The 26050-nt window shown below is 44.8% G+C and overlaps 1 protein-coding gene across 3 annotated transcripts in view; it reads left to right on the top strand.

The window, feature by feature from the left end:
- MTUS2 (microtubule associated scaffold protein 2) overlaps positions 1–26050 on the top strand; it is a 399745-nt gene that overhangs the window by 125940 nt on the left and 247755 nt on the right. For all 3 annotated transcript variants that reach the window (XM_059892233.1, XM_025000067.2, XM_025000066.2), the window contains 2 exons: positions 1960–4396; positions 8907–9147. In XM_059892233.1, coding sequence (XP_059748216.1) covers positions 2204–4396; positions 8907–9147 — 2434 coding nt within the window. In that variant the 5' untranslated portion in view covers positions 1960–2203. The remainder of the gene's footprint in view (positions 1–1959; positions 4397–8906; positions 9148–26050) is intronic.

The raw sequence follows: 26050 nt of genomic DNA, 5'->3' as shown, positions 1-26050 counted from the left end.
CAGAATAAACATGGTGACAGGAAATTGAAGCGCAAGATAGAGGAAGAGATTGTTTATGAGGACCTAGATCCTATCTGTCTGCTTAATGATGCAAGAACATATATACACTCAACTGAAAGGTTCTGGACAAGTTGGTCAAACCATCAGCAGAGATTGAGAGCCAGGGAGAGTCAGGAGAGCCGAAGACATGCCTGATGGTTAATGATGGACAAAGACAGTTTTGTTTGTTGGCAAGGAAGAGGGTGCGGTGCTTACCTGACGTGTCAGTGAGCCTGATGCTGAGTCCGTGTTGCGTTTTAGAAAGCACTGGTCACTTGTCACTCTCTAGCAATCACATTGTGGGCTGCAGTGGCTGATACTCTGGTTTGAGTTGTCACTGCCGAGAATTTACTGATTTCCTGCTGCCAGCCTCTGCAGTTCAAGCTCAAGAGGTCTGTTGGTTTCATGCTTATAATTCTGCCCTCAGAGAATTAGAGACGCTTACTTTGTGGGTTGGCTCACCTTTGTGGAATTCTTGCTGTCTGTGACTTTCCCGACCCAGAGAACATGAAGCTCTTTTAAACTGCTGTCCTATTGATTTACCTACATGCTTTTTGTATTTGTGCCAGAGGCACAAGGAAAACACCTTAAAAACTGAATAAATAAAGAAAGAAGGATGTACTGAGACTCCCCTCTGTGTCAGGGAACTGAGGCTGGGATCAGTGTGTCAGTACCCGGGTTAGGCTTGAGGCTGGACCTGGAGGTCCACTGGCCTTCTCGGGACCAGCCTGACCTAAGGAGTGGGAGGATGAGGACGTGAGTACAAAGTGGACAGAACGGAAGTGCAACACGGCAGGGAGGGGAAGGTGTATACTTGTGTATAGGCCTGTGTGTTTGTCTTTTGTTTTATTCTGTTTTTTATTTAAAAATTTTATTGAGTATAGTTGATTTATAGTATTGTGTTCATTTCAAGTGTACATCACAGCAATTCAGTTATACATATGCTTATATCTGTTCTTTTCTGATTCTTACCTGATTCTTTTCTCATACAGTAGTTATAGAGTATTGAGTCGTGTTCCCCGTGTTGTAAAGTCAGCCCTTGTTGGTTATCTATCTTGATTTGGTTGTGTGTGTATGTTAATCATAGGTGTGTGTATGTGTGGGTTTGGACAAGATTCTATGAATATGGGGGGAAAGAGTGGAAAGACTTAGGCTAGGATGTTACTGCATCCTGTGCTGGGGAGTAGGGAGAAGGGACAAATTAAAAAAATGACTGACAAAAACTTAGCTTATAGGAAATGATCTCATTAGTGGAAAAAGTACACGCTGTGTGTAGATGCAAGCAAATGAAAGGAAAAGAATATTTATACCAAGAATACTCTCATGGGGCATGTGAGGCCTGAGAACGACCTAATGCTGGGAGCGTGTGATATTGCTTTCTATACCAATATGTTACATTTGATGATGTCCACCAGGTTTCTCCGTTGTACAGATGAAGTTTTCCTTTGTAAGAAATAAAGCAGTCTGGAGGGTGGAGCTCTAAGACTGTGTAAATATCCTGTTTCCCAGCAGTTTTGCACTTGGTGATTTTAGCAACCGTTGGTGTCACTCATCCAAGATAATTATTACTCTGGTGAATACAAAGTGGTGATTTTTATAATTGTCTAATTTTTCTTGTATCAGTTGGTATTCTTCTGTGAAGAAGAACCTTCCTTTCTCGTCTGCCCTTTTTAATCAGTATCAGTATGAACTTGTGGATTTTTAAAATATAAACTTAAGATTTAATGTGTGTTTATAATCCATTTCTAACATTAATCATTTCGATGTTATGTTCTCCCGTGCCCCTATCAGAAAAGTTTTGGAGAAATAGTATCTGGATTGAGTGAATGAAGTAATGGTAGGAAAGTGATGAATAAATCTGTGTTTACCGAGAGTTTCTATCTGTCAATCTAGTGTACTTTTCTTTTTATTTCTCTCTAGGTCTCATGGACTAATTGGCTCTCATTCACCGGGAACCCAACAGATAAGTCGTCCCTCTGTGTGTGAAGAAAATGCTCGGTTTTAAAACTGCTCTGAAAATGATGAAAGCAGGATCGCCCTGGTGACGCTGTCAGGGGGCAACAAGCAGCTTGAGAATTTCCTCTTCTCCAGGTAGCAGCTTGAAGGACACCCCTTTCCATTAAGGAGGACTGCATGGCAGGCAGCCCCCACTGACGGCTGGAAAATGAGTGTTCCAGTGGCTCCTAAGAAGTCATGTTACAGCGAATTGCGGGACAGCAGAAATGGAGCAAAAAATAATAATGACCGAGTCCTGAGTTTGGGAGATGCCAATGCCAACCCCATCATGTTGGAGGTTGGCTCCTCTTCTGACGAGCCTGCCACATGTGCTGTGCCAGAGGAAGTTGGAAATGCAAATTTGAGGGGACCAGAGAGTAGTCCCTGTGTCCCGAAGGAGTTTCACCCACTTCAGGGCTTTGCGAAGGCATCTCAGGCCGTCCCCACCGGCCTGAAGGATTTTAAATTCTCTCTGATGGCTCAGAGAGAACGGAATGAAGAGTCCGAGCTGGAGAGAGGTGCAGACCACCTACAGGCCCTTCGGGGTCTCCAGGGACCAGGTCTGCCGAGTCGGAGGACTGTCATGGGCGAGTCTAGCCTGGAGGTTCCGGCTAAGCGGGAGGCTGATGTCCCCCGGCCTGTCCCCAAGGATAAGTTGGCCAAGACCCTTGACAACGAGGAACTGAGGAGGCATTCTTTAGAAAGAGTTAGCAGTTCTGCTGCAGCAGTGGATGTGCTCACAAAGGAGCGGGCTGGGGGCCTGGCCTGGCCGCTTCCACAACCCACAGGGCTGGGGTCCCCAGAAGCCCCGCATCTGGTGCCCGGTGATGGGAAGGGGCCGCCGAAGACGGGGACAGCCCCTTCTCCAGGGCCGCCTTGTCCTCTGGCGGACGGGACCTCAGAGGGAAAGGGCGCACATCATCCTAAACCATCTACCTCAGTAACCATGGAGACCGTCCCCTTAGAGATCCAGCCAGAGAGGGGACGGGTACCCAAGGTCAGCGCCCAGAGCACAGCACCTTCTGCCCATCCAGAGTGCACTCTCGATTGCTCTCCAGCCTCGAAGGATGTCCCGAGAAGGCCAGAAGCACAAGTGGGTCCGGTGAAGGTGGAGCCCAAGACAGAGCTGAAACCTGTGCAGGAGTTCAAGTCCACCCAGGTCGGGGAGCTGGGGTGTCGTCAGGGGCATGGCGTGTCACCTCTCGGGAGAAAGGAGCCAGCTGGGGAGGTGCAGCCAGGAGCCTCAGCCGCTGGGTTGAGCAGCTTGGCACATGGCGTTCCCCACCCCCCGGGTGCAGGAAGAGACAGAGGTGAGCCGGAGAAGGGAGGTGAGGACGGGTCTCTCCGAACTACCCCCAAACCGAGCCCCGGTTCCTCACGAGCTGCGGATCAGCAACCCACGTCCAGAAGTTTGCCAGGCTCAGCTCGGAAGCTGGGTGAAATGGTGCCCAACAGTGTGTCACCAGGGGATGGTCACGTAGCTTTTGTTCCTGGAAACTCAACTGACAGCAAGCCCTCTGGTGCCAGCGATGAGAAAGGCGTCCTGGGAGATGGGAACAGTGTCAACACTATGGTTTTTGACTCAGCTTCCTCTGTTGGAGAGAGCGAAACTCGGGTCCCTGAGCCCCCCAACCCTTCAAGCAGCCGCTCAGAAGCCGAGGAAGGCCAAGAGGTCTGTCTATCTGTTGCAGAGACCAGGAACCATCTGGAACCTGCAGTGAAGACTGAAAGCACCTCCCCAGTGAGGGCAGATGTCCTTCTCGGTGTCCCCGCGTCCCTCCACCCAGAGACAACTGTGAATGTGGCCCGCCAGCCCCCGCCACCCAGCAGCCGCTTTCAGGACTTGGGCACGTCAAGTGTGGATGTGGGGTACCCCCCGGCCGCCCTGCCTCCCGCTGACAGCACCGGGTTGTCACACGCCTCCCCCAAAGTGCCTGCCAAGAACGCCTGCCCTGGGGCCCTCCCCCGTCCCGAGGACACACCCACCTCACTGGAGGGGACGATGGGCCCCCCGGTTGAGAAGAGGGAAGAGCGGGCAGACCCCAGGCCCGTTGTGATGCCCAAGCCCAAGCACGTGAGGCCCAAGATCATCACCTACATCCGGAGGAGCCCACAGGCCCTCGGCCAGGTGGACGCGTCGCTGGTTCCCGTGGGGCTCCCTTATGCTCCGCCTGCATGCAGCGTGGCTCTCCCCAAAGAGGACAAGGCGGCAGGTGGTGACCTGAAGCCGGCTGCCGGCCTCTACGAGAAGTTCAAGCCGGACCTGCAGAGGCCTCGGGTGTTCAGCTCTGGACTAGTGGTGTCGGGGATCAAGCCCCCAGGACATCCCTTCAGTCCAATGAGTGAGAAGTTTTTGCAGGAGGTAAGAGAATGTCATTGTGAGACAGTCTGTGAGTTGAACATCCTAAAGTTCGTGAGGTGTTTTCAATGAATTGTGAAAGCAGAGTGTCCTCTCTTAGCAAATTCTAGATGCTGATGGATGTATTTGTATAGAAAGGGGTGTTTTGAACTAGAGCAGATTGCAGGCGAATGAACGGTTTCCACTGGAAGAGACTGATGATCAGAATGAGGTGGATCTAACATCTAAAGGGATTCTTTTAAATTCTGCCTGACATAATACATAAAAGTTAGAAAAGCATTTAAATTGGCTTCTGTATTTAAATTGTTCTTGTTGTTGTTCAGTCGCTCAGTTGTGTCCGACCCTTTGCGACCCCATGGCCTGCAGCACGCCAGGCTTCCCTGTCCATCACCATCTCCTGGAGTTTGCTCAAACTCAGGCTCATTGAGCCAGCAATGCCATCCAACCATCTCATCCTCTGTTATCCCCTTCTCCTCCTGCTTTCAGTCTTTCCCAGCATCATCAGGGTCTTTTCCAATGAGCTGGGTCTTAGCATCAGATGGCCAAAGTATTGGAGTTTTAGCTTCAGTATCAGTCCTTCCAGTAAATACTCAGCATTGATTTCCTTTATTGTTATTCAGTCGCTTAGTCCTGTCCGATTCTTTGCAACCCCAAGGACTGCAGCATGCCAGGCCTCGCTCTCCTTCACTGTGTCCTGGAGTTTGCTCAAACTGCCACTGAGTCAGTGATTTCCTTTAGGATTGACTAGTTTGATCTCCTTGCTGATAAGTGAGCACAATTCTTCTATAAAGTAGTGGGAAAAAAACCCCAAATGAATATATTATTCAAATTGATCAGACTTGATCCTCTTCTGAAGGAGAATATTTCCCTATGGGAGATTTTTGTGTTTGTACACAGTACAGTGAGTAGAAAATAATGTGTTAGGCATGGGCTCTGTTTTAAGTCTAAACAATAATTACAGCTAGCATTTAGTTGAGTGCCTGCTATGTCCTAGGACCACATAGCGTCACATTTCATTTTTGCCCATCTTCGCCAATCCTTGCTGTGATTCTCTGCAGGGTGGGATTGTGGTGCTCTCATCATTGTCCGGATGAGGAAGTAGATTTGGAGAGCTCTGAGTCCCTCATCTAAAGCCACAAAACAAGGGCAGCGCTGAGATAGCCACCCGGGTCCTCACTGTGCCGCCCCTCTCAGTACCACGGGGCTGGGGCCAGTTGTTCTCCCAGAGCTCAGAGAGCAGGTTTTCTCTGGACTCAAATCTCATGACAACCAGCGATCAACTGAGAGGAAAGTGAGGCCAGGTCAGTGCTCCCCCTGACACCCTCCAGTTCTTCCCAGGCCGCTGTGGACATGGGCGGGAGCTGGTAGGATGGCTCAGCTGTTAGGATGCCCTCCGTCTGGCTCCTTCACTTCCTGACTGCCTGGCCTTCATTCCCGCTCCTTTTGCTGCCTCAGGGCCTTTGCACGTACCTCTGCTCAGGATATTCTTCTCTCAGATACCTGAATGGAGAAGGCAGTGGCACCGCACTCCAGTACTCTTGCCTGGAAAGTCCCATGGACGGAGGAGCCTGGTGGGCTGCAGTCTGTGGGTCGCGAAGAGTCGGACACGACTGAGTGACTTGCCTTTCACTTTTCACTTTCATGCATTGGAGAAGGAAATGGCAGCCCACTCCAGTGTTCTTGCCTGGAGAATCCCAGGGACTGGGGAGCTTGGTGGGCTGCCGTCTGTGGGGTCGCACAGAGTCAGACACGACTGAAGCGACTTAGCAGCAGCAGCAGCAGAAGATACCTGGAAGACTCTCCTTCACATTCTGTAGTTCTCTGTTCAAAATATCACTTCATTATGGAGTTTCATTTGAGGAAGTGTAGGTGATGCTGTGGTAAAGAAGCTGCCTGCCAGTGCAGGAGATGCAGGAGACTAGGATTTGATCCCTGGGTTGGAAAGATCTAGAAAGGAAATGGCTACCCACTCCAGTCTTCTTGCTGGGAAAACTCCAAGGACAGAGGAGCCATATGGGCTACAGTCCACGGGGTGGCAAAGAGTTGGGTACGACTGAGCACGCTTCATTCAGTTCTTCAAATAAAGTAATTCTGTGCCACCTTCTCCCCCAAAAAAGATACCCCAGATTTTTCTCTGAGAAACACGTTTGTGAGAAAAACTGTATTTAGAGATGTAGACAAGAATCCTGTTCTTTCTCTCTGACCCGTCTTATCGTTTCTTGTGTATATTTTCCATCTTTGTTGCTTCTGGTCCTTCCATAAAATATAGAGTAATTTCTATATTAGATGCACATTCCTCCTGCCCACCCCCACAGATATTCTGAAGTCTTAACCGTCTGGAAGCCATCCCAAGTCTTCACGAAGTGGCTTGAGTGTTCCTGCAGCTTTAGTAGCTCTGAGGGGTTGAGAGAGACCCCGTTAGCACGGGGATAGAAGTGCTGCTGGGCACCAGCCCCTTGATCTGAGGACTGTTTTCTGCCTTAATCAGAGAATCTAGGGCCCAGACCCTTTCTTCAGGCTACAGTAAGAACCTATTTGCTCATGTGCCTGAAATGATTTTAGAAATTTGAAATCACGAGGATTCTTTAGTTTGCTTTTAAATTATTTCTCTAAAAATACTCCATTGGAGAAGGAGGGGGGAAAAAACCTCCATTTGAGGTTAATCTCCCTATGTCTATGACTGTGCAGTGACACCTGCTGTGTTTTGTCAATAAAGATGAAAGAAAAGAGTGTGACGCTTTTTTGTAGACGCTCTTGTTTTATTAAAAATGCACAGAGTAGGCATCTAAGGAATACTTTTTGTTATCTTACCGGAGACAAATTACCCAACAAAATGATCGGCACCGAAGTTCCTGTAATCGTTAAGGTTGTTTTCCAATGATGGCATGATGAATTTTGACCCAAGAAATGTATCCAGTTTGAAAAAATGGAATAATTACTGAGATAAGACACTGCAATCTGAAAAACCCAACAGATGTAGGTTAGAAATGGTAATTTCTTCATGAGAGCACCTGCTGAAAGACATGAACAATGACACCAAACATTTAGACACTAAAATTTAAAAATCGAGGGGATATGAGTATAATTGAAATGCCAAAGATTGATAGTGAGAGAGTAAGTAGAAATAGTAAAAATTTTATCAGAGAGCAGATGTAGAATATTCTTTCATAGGAATATAATTTGCTGGAGCCTGAGTTCCGTCTATCGGCTATAGCGATCATACATATTTTACAATGTGATTATGATAAAACTTTAAAGGCCTCATCTTTTGTTTCAATAATGTCAATTTAAAGAGAACTTTTATCTATTTCGACATTAAAAGAGTATTAAATTAAGGGTTTATCTCTTCAGCAGCCTGGATCACAGCTTTATAGCCCCTATTAAAGAATGTTGTTAAATGCCTGTGATTCCTGAATAGAAAGAGGTTTGACTTGTAAAATGTATTGTGATTTAGAGTAGACTTAATTAACATGTATGTCTTTTCATAAGCCTCTGACTCTGTTTTTTTTTAACTTGAAGTAAGGTTATTTTTCGGTGACTTATGTTCTTCATTTCTAGCATGAGGAAACACTGATGTTATGAACAGGCTTTGTGAGTACAGAATTGCATATATAAAAGGTAGCCATATGATTGCATATATGTAAGGTAGCCATCCATTGTGTTCTAATCCAAATGGTTAATCACAGGAAGTAGTAACATGATAACATGATGTTATGTTATTGGATTCAGGAAAGAATGAAACATGATTCCTTTATTTAATAGATGTTTGTTGATTTCAGCTCTGTGCTAGACATTGTTCTAGGTGCTATGAATTCAACAGTCAACAAGACTCTGCCCCAAAACTTCCATTCTAGCGAAACTTGCTCAAACATTCCTGGAGGCACCACCATACTAGGGAAGACAATCAGAGGTAATTGAGTCTCTCATTTTTAATTATATCAACAGAATATAGAGGCCTGAAAACACATCTTTCCATTAACTTCTCTATTCTTCCATTAAATAACCTTTCCTCCCTCATTAACAATGCATAGTTTATTTCCTAAGTAGCCTAATAAAGACTTAACCTAAATTGATAAAGTTCATCAACCTGTTGTAAGACAAGGTCACCAGAAAAACTGCCTGTTCTCCTTGGGAATAAGGAAACTTTCATAATTCCATGAACATTTGCTAAATTCTTGCCTTGCATCATTGACATTATTTATAGATTGACTACTTGCACAAATTCCAATGATTTCGTAGTGATATAATTTTAAAATCTTATGGAGGGAGTTCTTGTTTCTCCCAGTGGAATGTAGATTCATAGAGTATTAGAACCAGCATAGACCGAAGGGATCATCCCATTGTGGTCAACTTAGAGATGAAGACCCTGGGCCCAGAGAAGGTAAGTGATGGGTGATGGAGCAGCTCAGTGATGCCAGAGTGGTCATTGTTGGAGCCTTGGTCGTAGGACGAGGTTCAATGCTCATCCTATGATGTGCAGTTTTCTGATTGAGCTTCTGTTCATTTATCCTAGGTTGCAGAACGCCCTGGAAAAGAAGAATTTTGTTCTCCTCCCTATACTCATTACGAAGTTCCCCCAACTTTCTATCGATCGGCCATGCTCCTTAAGCCCCAGCTGGGATTGGGTGCGATGTCACGTTTACCGTCTGCCAAGAGCAGGATCCTGATTGCGAGTCAGAGGTCTTCAGCGAGTGCCATCCACCCACCGGGAACCATAGCTGCAGCTGCCAGTCTCTACAGTTCCGACCCTGCAGGTAACCAATGCAGCAGGGACTGCTTTTCCTGCTGTGCTTTAAAATAGTGAGCGAATAAAATGAAGGTAGCTGTCTGAAGTAGGAATGCCTCTCCTTCTTTAGAAGGGCCTTTTCCCCTTCTTCCATTTGATTGCAGATATGGACACTGGTCAAGACTCCTCTGTCTACCACTGTCTTCCTCTGCGTCACCCTTAAAATGATGGCCCTTATAATCACCACTTTACAGCTTTTAGTTTCTCCCTTCCCTGATGCATCTTATGGACCAGGGTTCAAAAAATTGTTTCTGGAAAGGGCTACATAGTATTAATAAGTATTTTAGGCTCTCTGGGCCATAATGATCTGTGTTGTAACTACTTAGCATGAGAGTAGCCAGAGACAGTATGTGCATGCATGGGTGCAACTGTGTTTCAACACAGCTTAATTTGCACAGATACAGGCACACCTGGGAGATGCTGTGGGTTCAGTATTTGCTTCACGCAATAAAGCGAGTTTTGAGGGTTTGTGTGTGTGTGTGTGTGGTTTCCCAGTGCACCTAAAAATTATGTTCACGCTGTGTGTGCTCAGTCTCTCAGTTGTGTCCGGCTCTTTGTGAACCCATGGACTGTAGCCCACCAAGCTCCTCTGTCCATGGATTTTCCAGGCAAGAGTACTGGAGTGGGTGGGGTAGCCATGCCCTCCTCCAGGGGATCTTCCCAACCCAGGAATTGAACTCATGTCTCCTGTTTCTCCTCCATTGCAGACAGATTCTTTACCCACTGAGTCATCTGGGAAGCACTGGAGTCTATTAAATGTGCAATAACATTATGTATTAAAAAGCAGTGTATCTACCTTAATTAAGAGCTGTTTATTTATAAAAAATCTGAACCATCATCTGAGCCTTCAACAAGTCATGCTAATAACATCAAATATGATTGATCACGGATCAGCATAACAAGCATAATAGTAATTTAAAAGTTTGAAATATTGTGAGAGTTACCAAAATGTGACACAGAAACATGAAGTGAGCAAATGCTGGTTGGAAAATGGCGCTGATAGAGTCCTTGAGGGGGGTTGCCATAAACTTTTGATTTATTTAAAAATGCAGCATTTGTGGAGTGCAGTAAAATGAGGGATGTCTGTAGGGGACTGGATTTGGCCTGTGGAGAGAGACCTTCCTGCAGTACAGCAGTGACCGTTTCACTCTTTTCAGCTTTTACACGTCTTGGACAACCCATGTTTGCCCACAGAATGGCCCTGCCCCAGCCCCGTCCTGTTCTGCCCTGGCTGGACCATGTGCCCCCACTGATGTTCTCTGCTCTTCTCTTTCTGTCTGTCTGTCCCTTCTTCTGCTCATGTCATTTCCTCTAAGTTTTACTTTATTGTCCTATCTTATTACAGAAATAATACATACCTGTTGTAAAAATTTTTGAATATAGGAAAATATAAAGATAGAAAGTCACTGTACTTACATTTTTAGCATCCAACCAGAGTTAATATTATGGAAATTGTTCTTCCCACGTGTTTCTTTCTGTGCATGCTTTAATAGCTGAATTAATACTGAATATGAATTTTGATTTTTCCCACTAATATTATATTGTAGGCATTTCCTATGCTGTCAGTGTTTTAGAAATATTTTAATGGCAGCATGAGATTCTGTTTTATTTACTTACTTATTGTTTTAACAAATTCTGGGTGGTTATTATGTGCTAATAGTTGTAAATCGAGGGCTGCAGCACTGAGCAGAGAACTCCTGCCTTTGTGCAGCTTAGTCTAATGGATGAAATAGACAGTAAAAAAGCACAAAGATAAATGCATTATTAGAGATTGTGATAAGTGTTAGGAAAGCGAGAAACATAGTGCTTTGAGAAATTGCAACTGTAAGAGTGTTACATGAATGGGACAAACGTGGTCCTGGGCAGCCTCTTGGAGGAGGTAGAAGAATGGGTGGGGAATAGAATCAGAATTTACTTATGCAAATTGGGCTTTGCTCGTTCTCCACTGTCTTCCATAATGTTGCAATTTGGATCTTTGAATTTATTTGTTTTCTTTCATATTCTTCTCTTAGATTATCTGAAGTGTAATTGTTGCATAAATGCAGATTCCAAACATTTTTTAAGGCCGACTTATTTCGTAGAAAATGTGTAATAATTATTTTTATACTGTTGTTGAAACACTTCTCAATGCCACAGCCTTGCCAGTGTTGAGTATTACCATTACAGTGATTATCACTACTACTGCTGTTATTATTGTATTTCTTTTTAAAAATGTTATATTTTACTTGGCTGCATTGGGTCTTAGTTGTGGCATGCAAACTCTTAGTTGTAGCATGTGGGGTTTCTGACCAGGGATCACACCCAGGCCCCTTGCATTGAGAGCATGGAGTCTTAGCCACTGGCCCACCAGGGAAGTTCCTGCAATTCTTTTATTATTAGTGGAAGAACACATTTTTTAATCTGTTTGTCATTTTGTGAGTTGTTATTTACTCAGGTGATTACTGGTCGTCATAGTGGTTAGTTGTTTTCTTGGCAAGCACTGCTATAAAAATCAGATAATTTTTTTACTGGTTCCCATGATGTGTGTGTATTATGATGGATCTACCTGCTGTTACAGGACTGCTGCAGGTTAATTATGTGTTCAGTCACTCATTCAACAATTAGTGCTGTGGCGCAGTTACATGTCAACCTTGTTCTAGGTGTGGGATAAAGCCGTGAAAACAGAAAAAAGTCCTGGTCCTTGTTTTAGAATTTCAGGATGGGAGTGGGCACACTTCTTTTTTTTAGTGGATAAATAAATCACATTGTTTATCGGGAGTAGTTGTTCAGTCGCTCAGTCACGTCCGACTCTTTGCGACCCCATGAACTGCAGCATGCCAGGCTTTACTAGTATTGAAGAAAATGAATCAGAGAAGGATGAGTAGGAAGTTTGGGTCAGGAAGAAGGGGGATTCCAATTTTATTTTTTGAAGAAGTAGTTTTAAATGTTTATTTAAGCATCTACTTGCATTTTCTGCTCCCTTTATGTTTTTATGGCTTTTTGGCTGTTGTTTTATTTTCATTTATTGTATATATTTCTTTGGTCATGCTCCATGGCACTCAGGATCTTAGTTCCCTGACCATGGGTGGAACCTGAGCCCCCTGCATTGGGAACGTGGAGTCTTAACCACTGGTCCACCAGGGAAGTCCCAGGATTCCAATTTTAAATAAAGTGGTTGGGAAAGGCCTTCCTGAGAGATGACCTTTAAGCCAGTCCCCAAAGGAGGGCAGGGAGGAAAGAGCCAGTGCAAAGGCCCTGGGGTGGCAGGAAGGCCAGGGAGGCTGGAGCTGAGTGAGGGGGCGGGAGGACGGGCTGAGAATGTGAGTAGACAGGTGAATTAGCATGGAGGGGACTTGCAGGAGGCCTCAGAAGGTCATCAACCTTTGACTCTGAGTGAGGAAACCATTGGAGGCTTTGGAAGCGGGGAAGTGAGGCAGTGTGATCAGAGTTTTGCATCAACAGGACCTCTCTCAAGTCCCAGGTTGAGCGTACGCTCTAAGGGGACAGTTTATCTATGTTATCTCCCTTCCCTGCCCCACACACTGCCCTCAGCTCTACAGACCTTGATCTGTATTTCAGCTCCCTGTGATGGACAGACTCTGAGCCCCTCCTGCAGCTGCTCTGGCATGGACCATGCCTCCAGGCAGAGGGAGTGGCAGTGATCAGGCTCCTCTCTTCATTTTCCTTCTCCAAAGGGTCACATTCCTATGTTGGCTGTTGCACAATTTCTTCCGAGTCCTCCATGATAGACTGTCCCACTGGGACCCCCTACCCATTTCCTGTGTGTGTGTGTGTGTGTGTGTTAGTCACTCAGTTTTGTCTGACCCTTTATGACCCCGTGGACTATAGCCCACCAGGCTCCTCTGTCCATGAGATTTCCCAGGCAAGAGTACTGGAGTGGGTTGCCATGCCCTCCTCCAGGGGATCTTCTTGATCCAGGGATCCAACCCACATCTTTTATGTCTCCTAAATTGGCAGGCGGGTTCTCTACCAGTCTGTGTGGGGAGCATCATGGCTTTAGTGTGGCTTAAAGAACCAGATATGCTATAAATACAAGCTAGTCCACAAAGCATGTTCTCCCAGTTTCTTTGTTATAAATTAGTACTCTTTCCTAAGACCCTTAAAATTTTACAGATCTTAAAGTGATTCTGCTGAAAAATAAACCTAAGCACTTCCTTACTTTGTACATAATTTCTTGTTTTGTGTATGGTGTTTTCTGACTCTACAGTCAGGCATAAACCTATGAAGTTTCACTGTCAAACTCAAGATGCTGTTTAAGTTCTCAAAGGACAACAACAAGACTGCTAGTTACCTCTGTTTGTTGTTGAGTCGCTCAGTCCTTTCCGACTCTTGTGACCCTGTGGACTGTAGCCTGCCAGGCCCCTCTGTCCATGGGATTTCCTAGGCAGGAATACTGGAATGGGTTGCCATTCCCTTCTCCAGGGGATCCTCCTGACCCCAGGAATTGAACCCAAGTCTCCTGTGTCTTCTGCACTGGCAGGTGGATTCTTTACCACTGAGCCACTGGGGAAGCCCCAGTTACCTCCCTCTAGGTGGACATAAAATCTGTCTTAGTGAAACCTAAGATTGAATATAAAAACAATTTGTTAAGAAAACACAATTTTTTATTAGATCCTTCACTACTTGGCTCAGATGATAAAGCATCTGCCTGAAATGCAGGAGACCCTCCTGGTTCAGTTCCTGGAGAAGGAAATGGCAACCCACTCCAGCACTCTTGCCTGGAAAATCCCATGGACGGAGGAGCCTGATAGGCTACAGTCCATGGGGTTGCAAAGAGTCGGACAAGACTGAGCGACTTCACTACTAAAGAGTTAAAAAGGCAGTTCTTTACTGTACTGCATTTTTAGTAGATTTATATATGTTTTATGTTCCTTTTTTCTGAAAAACATCTCTCATGGCCTAATATGTTATGTAAAAATTGTTAACTTATATAGTGTACGCCGTGTCAGGATATAATTTGTATTCATGGAAATAAGTATACCCAACGTTGCTGAAAGCCTGGCAGTTTCATGTCAACTGGTGCACCCTGAGAGAACTGTAATATTTTTCGAGAGGGATAGTTAAATGTCAGAATACAGTTTTTAAAAGACGAGATGAGAATACTTTACTCTAGAAATAACCAGAGAAGTTCAGTCAGAAAAGGTAAGTTGAGACAGTTTTTTTCAGCTTATTTTGTTATGAATTCTTCTTGTTAAAAGGAAATTTTATTTTGGAGCTCAATATACTGGGTAAACTTGCCTCTTTGGTAAATTTTTTCAAAAGGCAGGTTGAATCCTGCCAAATTTTAAAATGTAGGGCAATCAAGTTAATGTCACATATATTGAAGGAGAAGTAAACTTGATTGGAACAATTTAAAACAGAAGCATAGTATTAATTTTTGAAAAGCCTGAGCGGTCATGATAATGTCAGAATGGAAGCTCTTCGTATAGTGACCAATGTTTGGAATGTAATCAGTGAATCTAGTATCTCTCACCTGGCCTCCCAGGTCTCCAAGGGCAGGTCTCCCTGCTGGAGCCTGTTTGTATCTTTCTTTCTTTTCATGCTGGTCTCCGTACCCCCGCCTCCTGGCCTCCTTTCAGCTCTTTATGCATTTCAACCCCTTCCTGACAAAAGGCTCCTGTGGTCAGCACGCCTTCTAGAACACACTTCCTCCAGCACACTCCAAGACTAGCCCTGTCTTCTCCTTCAGGTTTCAACAGAAATGTCATGGCTCCAAGGACTCCCCTGGTGGTCCCGTGGTTCGTACTTTACTTCCCAATGCAGGGATCCCTGGTTGGGGAATCAAGATCCCACATGCCTCATGCCCGAAACATAAAACAGAAGCAATATTGTAACAAATTCAGTGAAGACTTTAAAAGTGGCCCACATCAAAAAAAAAAAATCTTAAAAAGACATAAATGTCATGGCCCTGGAAAGAGACCTGACTGTGATCCCCCTATTCAGGGCCCCTTCCCAATCAGGTACTTTGTAACACATTTTCCTGTTTGTCTCCTTCACCAGTTTATATCATGGCCTGTGATTCTTATTTTGCCTTTGCACACTGGCCATCTCTCACCCCACTGCAGTGCATAGTCTATGAGAAAAAGTGAAAGTCACTCAGTTGTGTCTGACTCTTTGTGACCCCATGGACTATCCAATCCATGGAATTCTCCAGGCCAGAATACTGGAGTGAGTAGCCTTTCCCAGAGGATCTTCCCAACCCAGGGATCGAACCCAGGTCCCCCACATTGCAGGCAGATTCTTTATCAGCTGAGCCACAGTGAAGCCTGAGAATGCTAGAGTGGATAGCCTGTCCCTTCTCCAGCAGATCTTCCCGACCCAGGAACTGAACCAGGGTCTCCTGCATTGCAGGCAGATTCTTTACCATCTGAGCCACCAGGGAAGCCCAGTCCGTGAGAACAGGCATTTAGAACTGCAGTATCTTTTGAATAAATGTTAAGAGTAGCAATAGCAGTGGGAGCTCTTGTGTTTGTTTTTTTTTGTTTGTTTTCATCATTAGGGAAAGTTGATAAAGTGCTGAGATGATTTGGAGCAGAAAGCAGGCAAATTAAGGACAGATAGTAAATATTTTAAGCTTTGTGGGCCAAACAGCCTCTGTTACAACTACTCCACTCTGCCATCATTAGAGCAGAAGTGGCCACGCCAAGTGAACGAGTGTGGCCAGGTTCCAGTAAAGCTCTTTTTACAGAAATAAACGGCCAACCTGCGGGCTGTAGTTTGCTGACCGAATGCGGTTTCAGAGAGTCACCAGTGTTTGAGATGTTCACATCGTTCCTTTATCCAGTATTTTATTCATTCTGTTGTTGAGCAGAGGTTTTCTGGTGTGGGCCAGGTGCTGGTCTGTGTTTGGGATGCACAGATTATATAGCCCAAACTTGGCAAAAATATATAGAGAGATATCAGTAATTACAATAGGAAGAGAGATGCATTTGATAGAGATTTTCAGAATGCACATGAGCGGGGTACCCAACTCAGCTTGGGCAGGTGGGGACTCTGGAAGGCTTTTCCAAATGAGGAGATGAGATGAGTTTTGCAGGATGAATAGGAGTTTACCAGAGGGGTAAAGGTAGCATGCATATACCTGTCAGAGAGAGAGGTCATGAGTTTGGTGATGCAGATCCCTTACAGGGACCGATTACTCAGTCAGAAGTACTGGAAAATGCTTTATAGGGTGGGGATGGGGGTGGACACTTAGTCATTGGACACAGGCAGGGCTCGAAGTTCCTTGGGGACATTTGGGTAGAAATCTCCAAAGGGCAGAAATGGGGACTGGAGAGAGGTCTACACCAAAGGTCAACATGGGAGTCGTTGTCCCCACCTTGATGTGAGCAAATGGGTAAGAGAGGGAGAACAGAGTAAGGAAAAGGTCACAAAGGGACTGTGTGCCCACATCTGAGGGGTAACTGAAGGAAGAAGCCTGCAAAAGGCAGGACACCCACCTCAGGGTGGGTGGCTGGTGGGGGACAAGGGGGAAAATGCAGTGTTTTAGTCTAATGAAGAGGGAGCATCCAAGGCAGAAAAATGGTCAAATCTGTCTCACAGGAGACAGGACAAGTAAAAATGCAAAGAGGTGGTTGGGATGGGAAATTAGGAAGCAGTTGGTGACCTAGTTTTGAATGAGCAATTTTAGTAGAATGTGGGGGCGGAAGTCACATATTAGTGAGTTGAGAAGTGAATGAAAAGTGAGGGAATGGAGGCAATGAGAATAGACTCCTGTTTCTAAAAACGCCCCAGTGAAGAAGAGAGCGCGGTGCTCGCTGCCAGGGAAGGGGGGTTGTGTTTTGTTTTGTTGTTCAGACTGTGACCCAGGGGATCTTCCCAACCCAGGGGTCAAACCCATGTCTCCTGAATTGGCAGGCAAATTCTTTACCACCAAGTCACCTGGGAAGCCTCCCCCCTGCCAAATAAAAAATAGAATGAAAATAGTTTATTGGCATCATTTAAGTGCCGTATCATTATTTTTATCATCAGTTCAGTTCAGTCACTCAGTCATATCCTACTCTTTGTGACCCCATGAATTGCAGCACGCCAGGCCTCCCTGTCCATCACCAACTCCCGGAGTTCACCCAAACTCATGTCCATCGAGTCAGTGATGCCATCCAGCCGTCTCATCCTCTGTCGTCCCCTTCTCCTCCTGCCCCCAATCCCTCCCAGCATCAGAGTCTTTTCCAATGAGTCAACTCTTCACATGAAGTGGCCAAAGTATTGGAGTTTCAGCTTCAACAACAGTCCTTCCAATGAATATTCAGCACTAATTTCCTTTAGAATGGACTGGTTGGATCTCCTTGCAGTCCAAGGGACTCTCAAGAGTCTTCTCCAACACCACAGTTCAAAAGCATCAATTCTTCAGTGCTCAGCCTTCTTCACAGTCCAACTCTCACATCCATACATGACCACAGGAAAAACCATAGCCTTGACTAGACGGACCTTTGTTGGCAAAGTAATGTCTCTGCTCTTTAATATGCTCTCTAGGTTGGTCATAGCTTTCCTTCCAAGGAGTAAGCGTCTTTTAATTTCATGGCTGCAATCACCATTTTTATCATGGTTTTACTTAATTTCATGAGAACTACATAGCATCTACCAAGAAAAATTTAAATCCAGTGGGAAAACATCCCTGTAAAGATAAACCAACAGTGAGATTGCTGAGATGGTCAAAGAGATGAAGAAGGAAATGGCAACCCACTCCAGTATTCCTGCCTGGAGAATCCCATGAACAGAGGAGACTGGTGGGCTACAGTCCCTGAGGTCACAAAGAGTCGGATACGACTCAGCACGGACACGTGCACACGTGGTCAAGGAGCATGTGGCGTAACTGTGGTTCCTTTGGAGTCTTAATGACACCGGATGACCTTGGGACATATCTTGGAGGCTTCCGAAGAACATTCAGTTTGTTTTGCCACTTGTACTATTAACAGTTTGTCTCTCAGTATCACTGGTACTACGTACTGCTGAAATGGACTTTGGGAGTGGCTGTGTTTTTACTGTGCGTTTGGCCATCCCAACTTTGGTTTACTTTTGTTGCGACTGAGCATGCCTAATAATGCCCTGCAGGAATTAGTACAAAGGCAAATTTCCTCAGCCAGGACCCAGAGATAGCTTCAGTGGCTCTGGGGTGGGTCACAGGCTTAACAACTATTCTACTTATTTGGACAAACACTGTTAGTATACATAATCAATATTGAGCACCTACTGTTTGTCAAGTTGTTTTAGGCCCTTAGGATACAACCGTGAACAAGACAGATGAGATCCACAGGCAGTTAGGATGCAGTTGATTAGTGCTGTGACCACAAAGTCTTCTGGGCCCAGGAGAACAGAGGAGGGGATCTAACCCTAAGTTGGGGGGCAGGAAAGTTTTTCGGGTGTAGTGTGGTATGAAGGAGTGAAGGATTTGATGTTGTTCTTGTGTAACTTCCCTTCCTCTTTCTCCTGGGATGGATGTGTTGTTTCCTTGTTTGTTTTGCTGGAGTACATCCTTGGTAATTTCCAGAGAGAGTTCAAGGAAAGCAAACTCGCTGAGATTTTGCCTTTCTGAAACTATCTTTAGTCTGCATTCACTAGATCAAATAGCATTTTCTGGGTTGAAAATGAGTTTTTCAAAACATGCAGACTTCCTAGTGTTGCTCAAAAGAAACGTGGTGCCTATCTGAGAATTTTTTTGGGGGGTTGGGGTAGGAGACCTGCTTTTATTTCTCTCCAAAAGCTTTAGAATCGTCTCTTATCCTTGGTGTTTTAAAAATTCCCTGTGTGTGTGTATGTGTGTGCGTGCGTGCACACTCTGTGTCGTACAGAGTGTGAGAGAACATGAGAGAGAGACAGAGAGACAGAAGTACAGCAGACAGAGACAGGAACTCAGAGAGGTGGAGGAAGGAAGGGAGGGTAAATTGATTTATCTTGCTAGGACTTGCTAAACTCTATTTCCCTTCAGCATTGGACAGTCATCTCATCATCTTGTGTTCTTGTTCAGTCCAACTTCTCTGTTTTCTCTGTCTTCCTGGGATTTCTGTTATTTGGTATTTGGACCTCCCAAAGTGGTGACTTATGTCTAGTTTTTCTTTCATTTAAAAAAAAATTTTAAGATTTGTTTTCATGTGGACCATTTTTGAAATCTTTATTGAATTTGTTACCATGTTTTGATTTTTTTTTTGGCTGAGAGACATGTGGGATCTTAACTTCCCAGGCAGTTCAGTTCAGTTGCTCAGTTGTGTCCGACTCTGCGACCCCATGAACTGCAGCACGCCAGGCCTCCCTGTCCATCACCAACTCCTGGAGTTTACTCAAACTCACGTCCATCGAGTCAATGATGCCATCCAACCGTCTCATCCTCTGTCGTCCCCTTCTCCTCCTGCCTTCAATCTTTCCCAGCATCAGGGTCTTTTCAAATGAGTCAGCTCTTTGCATCAGGTGGCCAAAGTATTGGAGTTTCAGCTTCAGCATCAGTCCTTCCAATGAATATTCAGGACTCATTTCCTTTAGGATGGACTGGTTGGATCTCCTTGCTGTGCAAGGGACTCTCAAGAGTCTTCTCCAACACCACAGTTCAAAAGCATCAGTTCTTTGGTGCTCAGCTTTCTTTATAGTCCAGCTCTCACATCCATACATGACTACTAGAAAAACCATAGCCTTGACTAGATGGACCTTTGTTGGCAAAGTAATGTTTCTGTTTTTAAATATGCTGTCTAGGTTGGTCATAACTTTTCTTCCAATGAGTAAGCATCTTTTAATTTCACGGCTAAAGTCACCATCTGCAGTGATTCTGGAGCCCAGAAAAAGAAAGTCTGTCACTGTTTCCACTTGCCGGTGAGTGAAGTCGTTCAGTCGTGTCCGACTCTTTGCAACCCCATGGACTGTAGCCTACCACGTTCCTCTGTCCATGGGATTTTCCAGGCAGGAGGACTGGAGTGGGTTGCCATTTCCTTCTCCAGAGGATCTTCCTGACCCAGGGATTGAACCCAGGTCTCCTGCATTGTAGGCAGACGCTTTACCATCTGAGCCACTTCCCAACCAGAGATCAAACCCGTACCTCCTGCATTGGAAGGCCAAGTCGCAACCACTGGACTGCCAGAGAAGCGTCTATAGTTTTTCTTACGTGTTCTCTCTTTCTTCATGCTTTTCCTCATTTTAGACAATCTCACTGGGCTTTATTTTCTAATGCTTCTCTTGAAAGCCTTGTTTTGGCACATCTTCCTGATGTCTGATTGCGTCTTTTCATAGCCGATTTCTGTTTCTTTTATTGTTGCAACATCTTCCCAAATTTCTCTAAGGGTGCCTCTTTCAAGACATCTCCTGTTGCCTAAATTCTCTCTGTAGTCTCAGGGGAAGATTTTGTTTCTCTTGACTTTTTGGTTGCTTGGGTTGTGCAGGAAGCGCTTCTTAAAGTCTTTGTGATCAGTCACACTTGCTATTGACTTGGATGAACTTGAAGTCCATTTGTTCGCACTCTGTAGGAGTCTGTTTCCCCTCACCCTGGGGCTTGGCCCTGGTGGGCAGGTGGAAGGTAAATTCCTGGTTCTGGGTGCTGCATGGGCAGATGAAGGCCAGGGGTTCTTCCCCTGTCTCCCTCCCTGTCTCAGCCTCTCCCCCCTCCTTCCTGGGATCCGAGGCTTTGTGGCCCTGGCTGTCTGGGTGGAGGTCAGCGCGCACTCCCTCTACTGCAGCACGGACGGCTCTTCTGTCTGCTGCAGCCTGCACGTCTCCTCTGCCCGCCAGCCAGGGACCTCTGTTTCTGTTCCAGAAATTGTTGAAATAGCTGCCTCAGTAAGTAGCTCTTTTCTCTCTCTTGTCCTAGGTTTAAATATGTAAATTGCTTAAGAGAAAGAAGTCAATAAATGTTAGCTCTTATTATGAACTGTACTTCTTCAAATTGAATGACTCTGACTTTAAGGCATCTTTGGTAAGAAAGGGGCAAACTGCCTGCGTTCTGTCCACCACCGCGACCTGGCAAGTCTCCTTTTCCATGTAAGTCTAGTCACCAGCACCTCGTAGGGTGCTATTCAGTAGTGTGAGATGGCTGTTTCCTCAGGCTTGCAGAAGAATTCTGAGAACTGTGCTGTTAAACGCATTCCGTAGAGATGCTATATCATCATAATCTCCTGAGTCTTTTCTGTAGCCAAGAACGCAAGGGCTTTGATTTTTTCCCTCTGTTTTGCAGTGTGACAGCCGGTTATCAGAAAGCAGATGATTCAAGGGCATTTGCTCATAAAAATATTGTTCCTTTCAGTGAGCTTTGAGATGCTGATGGTTTCCCCGAGAATCACGGACATAAATAGAATCTAAGGCTTTCTCCATCCACACGTATACCCACAGCAGTTTAAAAGTGTTGGTAGGTTTAGAGTCATTTACAAATAATTGACTGACTCTGCCATTTCTGTAAGGTGTCCCCATACAAGGTCGCCTGTATTTGATATCTCTGTTTAAACAACTTCTAAATGTATGCCGATCTGTCCATCAAAAGTATGGCATTTGTAGAATTTATATTACTTGTCCCTTCCTCCAGTGTCCTTCTGTTTGCAGCACTCTCTCAAGCCTGCACCCAACCCTCCGCTTTCCAATTCCCATTTCTTACCCAAAGCCTTTGAGAAATTTATACACTCACCAATTATGTATAGAGAGGCCAGCGCTCCCAGCTGCTGCTGCTAAGTCGCTTCATTCGTGTCCGACTCTGTGCGACCCCATAGACGGCAGCCCACCAGGCTCCCCCATCCCTGGGATCCTCCAGGCAAGAACACTTGAGCCCTAGTGGTGATTTAATTCTACGGTGGAAAACACATCACTGGATGTTTGTAAATCTCTGGATTAAATCCAGCCACTTCAGGTGAGGCAGCAAGATCTAAACAGAAATGAGGATGTAGATACTCAGATCCTAGTTAGACTCTGATAATGCAAAAATGAATGGCCCTGGTGGCTCAGACGGTAAAGTGTCTGCCGGCAATGCAGGAGACCTGGGTTCGATTCCTGGGTCGGGAAGATCCCCTGGAGAAGGAAATGGCAATCCACTCCAGCACTCTTGCCTGGAAAATCCCATGGACGGAGGGGCCTGATAGTGCAAAAATGCTTGGTCTCAGTATTTTAGAGTACTATAAGAAAGTAAAACTCAAGATTTGGACCTCAATTAAAGACATACTGCATATGTAGGTTTATTTGGTTTTACAGATTACTTATTGCTCAGTTAGCAGTATTCTGTCTTTACCTTTAGATCCATCCCTTTGCAGCTCTAAAAACATGAACCAAACCAAACCAAAATAAAACAACTTTCACTAGTTCCCTTTCTAGCCTGGGTATTAAATAATGCCAATGACCTGGATTGTGAACAGACACACCTGTCATGAGGTGAGCATTAAACTTAAAAATAATTTCAGGCATTGCTTTAGATTTTCCTGAAGTCTCACCAAAGGGTTTTATTGTCATCTCTTTGCTTCATCACTGGACATGTATTTCTGACAGTGACCTGGGTCTCATCTTGGCCCAGAAGCCGTTTCTTAATTTTGATCTCGTTTATCATTTAGAGATGCTTTGAATTTTCAGTGTGTCGTAACTTCTTAATGTTTAACCATTACTTTATGTTCACATCTTTAGCTTGTCTCTCCACTGTTCTTTTTTTTTTACCAGAATAGTAAGTAGCTGGGTAGCGTCTTCATCTCTCTGCCTGGAAATCTCCTTAGCCAGGGTCCTGAATTTTTTAGATACAATTTCTACATTCCATGCCACAGCAGGTAACATTGTTGCTAAACTTTCAGCCACCCTTAACAAGGACTCACTTTCCATCAGTTCCCTCACTTTGAACCCTCACCAACAGCTTCCTCAAAGGCCTTCCTGGGAGTGCGGCTGTCTTAACCACTGGAGCACCAGGGAAGCCCCAGGATATACATTTTTAGATGCAGTTTCGTTTCTGTCATTATAATGGGTAGATGGTTTTATCTTCATTTTTCTTTTTTCCTTTATAATTTATGTATTTATCTTTGGTTGCTCTGGTTCTTCCTTGCTGTGCGAGCAGACTTTTCTCTAGTTGCGGTGAACAGGGGATACTCTCTAGTTGCTGCGTCCGGGCTTCTCACTGCAGTGGCTTCTCTTGTTGCAGAGCATGGGCTCTAGCCTCAGGGGCTTCAGTGGTTGTAGCTCATGGGCTCTAGAGCTCTGGCTTAGTAGTTGTGGCTCAGACTTAGCTGTTTTGTGGCACATGGGATCTTCCTGGACCAGGGAGCAATCCCTATGCTGAATTAGCAAGTGGATTCTTACCCACTACACCACCAGGGAAGTCCTGTCCTCATGTTTTATATGAGGAAACGGATTCAGAGAGTTTGAGTCTGTCCTGAGATTATACATTTGATGTTACCATCAAACCCAGATCTTTAGTACAATCCTGAAACCTGCCACTTCCTTTCTTTCTTTAATTGTGTCTTTCTCATCTCCTGTGGGATGGTTGCAGGTTTAACATTAAAAGCTTTTGCTTATTATCTCCCAAGGTGGAGGAAAAAGCAGTTGCTGTTTATTCTTATTTGAGAGTAAAGTGAGAGAGGATTTCTTTCTTAGCTACTTAAACAAAGTGAACCACCTCTCTACAAAATATCTGTGAAAGAAAAAAACCTGTTTTTAAAAGCAACTGGAAAGAACTATAATAAAAGTTTTTAAAAAATGATAGTTTGGTTCATATAATGTGTTGTTCTATGTGTATAAATATACCAGAAAAAAAAACCCACTTCAGAAGCAAAATTAGGAGAAAATGGGCCTTGGATAAACACCCTGGGTCATTCCACTTGAAGATTTTGCCTTTCTTCCACTCTTTGCTTCCCGTTGCACTCGGTCTGGCCTCTGTTTGGGCCTGTTTGACCCCTTATTCTAGACCATGGTTGTTTATCAACAAATGTCTCTACTCCAGTAGGTTGTAAGCCCCTCTTGGGGACCCCTGCTTTGTTTCTGAGTCTCCCATGGTGCCTTCTAAAGTGCCTTGGCCATGGTGGTGCCTGTCAACGCATGTTGAATTGGATGGATATCCATTTACATTCTTAAAGTTTTTTTACTACCTGGGATATCAGAGACCTGGGACAACAATGGATGGACCGTTCTCAATATAGTATTGAGCCATAAAGCACCATAATCTCATTCTAGTTGATTGAGATATTTCTAGCGTTCCAAAGTCGTATTTGAAGGAGAATCAATACAAAAGGGGAAAAGGTAAGAACAAATAACAACTTTTCATTTTTCCTCTAAATGTGAAGATTTGCGTTCTTCAAAGGATTCATCTTTCAAAAGAAAACCAGGATTACTTTGAAACAGTGACACGTCTTTTTAGCACTTAACAGCAGCAAAATCTCTTTTGTTGTTCACACAGGAGTTTGTATCTTTGGCGGGGGCGGGGGGGGGGGGGGCGGCAAAATCTTGACAGAATGTAGAGCCTTCATGAAAATAAAATACGTAAGCACACATAAGCTCCTTTGCATGGGATTTGAATATTTGATTCTAGAGGTCTTTTTGTAAGTGTTTAAATTAATTTTTGGAATTATTTAATTTCCCCATTATGGTCATATTCATTTGGAAGAGACTTTGATCTGCCATACAGAGCATCTCTTCCATCTGCCTGTTAGAAGAGGTTTTTGTGGAGAACTCACAATGACAGACCAAGTCCTCCATCTGCCATGGCCCTTTGAAAGTGAAGATGCTGATAGAATTTGTGACATTCATTGCTGCAGCTCAGTGTAAGCCTGTTACTGAACACAAGAATTATTTATTCTTTAAAAAGCTTCTGTTTTAATATAACAACTCCATTGATATATAATTCATAGGCTAGATAGGAGTCACCCTTTTAAAGGATGCAGTTCAGTGGTTTTTAGTCTATTCACAGAATTGGGCAACCACAACCACCATCAATTTTAGAGCATTTTTATAGAAACCCTGTGCCTGTTATCAAACCCTCCCCTTTTCCCCAAACTCCAGCCCCTGGCAGCCATTAACCTACTTCCTGTCTCTATAGATTTGCCTCCCGTGGACATTGCATATAATTGAGTCATGCAACATGCAGCCTTTTCTGTCTGGCTTCTTCCATTGGTTGTAATGCAGCGGTCCCCAACCTTTTTGGCAGCAGGGATGGAATTCATGGAAGACAGTTTTTCTATGAACTGGGGGGTGGTGGGGGGATGGTTTTGGGATAATTCAGGTGTGTTACATTTCTTGTGCAACTTTATTTCTATTATTATATTATTATGATGTGAGCTCCACTTCAGGTCATCAAGAATTAGATTCCGGAGGTTGGGGCCCCCTGCCTTAGTGTTTTCACGATTCATCCATATTGTAGCCATATCAGGGCCTTGGTCCGTTTTATGGCTGAGAAATGCTGTGTGTGTTGGCCTTCCCCAGTTAATGACCTCTGTGTTGCTTCCACTTTTTGTCCCTTATGATTTATGCAAATGCTCTCTCTCTCTCCCCTCCTCTCCTCTACCCTCAGTCTTTTTTCCCTTTGTTGTTTTTTCCTGGAGGTTCTTGTGCTCTGCTTGTATCGATACGTTTCTTCCAGAAAGCTTCAAACCAACATCCTCTGGGGTGGGACCTCCCTATGGCAGTGGTTGCTTTATGGGATGCCAGGACCCTGGGTGGGTTTGAGTTAAGCTCTTTGGTGTCCACAGAGATGCCATGGGTGTTCTTTTTGATGACCCTGAGGATTGGGCTTCCCTGGTGGTTTGGCTCTAAAGATTCCACCTGCAGTGCAGGAGATGCAGGAGACTTGGGTTTAATCTCTGGGTCAGGAAGATCCCCTGGAAGAGGGCACAGCAACCCACTCCAGTATTCTTGCCTGGAGAATCCTATGGACAGAGGAGCCTGGCGGGCTACAGTCCATGGGTTACAGAGTCAACACAACTGAGCAACTAAGCAACCACCAGCAC

Source organism: Bos taurus, chromosome 12, assembly GCF_002263795.3.
Source record: "Bos taurus isolate L1 Dominette 01449 registration number 42190680 breed Hereford chromosome 12, ARS-UCD2.0, whole genome shotgun sequence".
Classification (NCBI taxonomy): domain Eukaryota; kingdom Metazoa; phylum Chordata; class Mammalia; order Artiodactyla; family Bovidae; genus Bos; species Bos taurus.
Note: the sequence above shows the minus strand (reverse complement) of the source record. Positions and strands in the feature narration are given on the sequence as shown.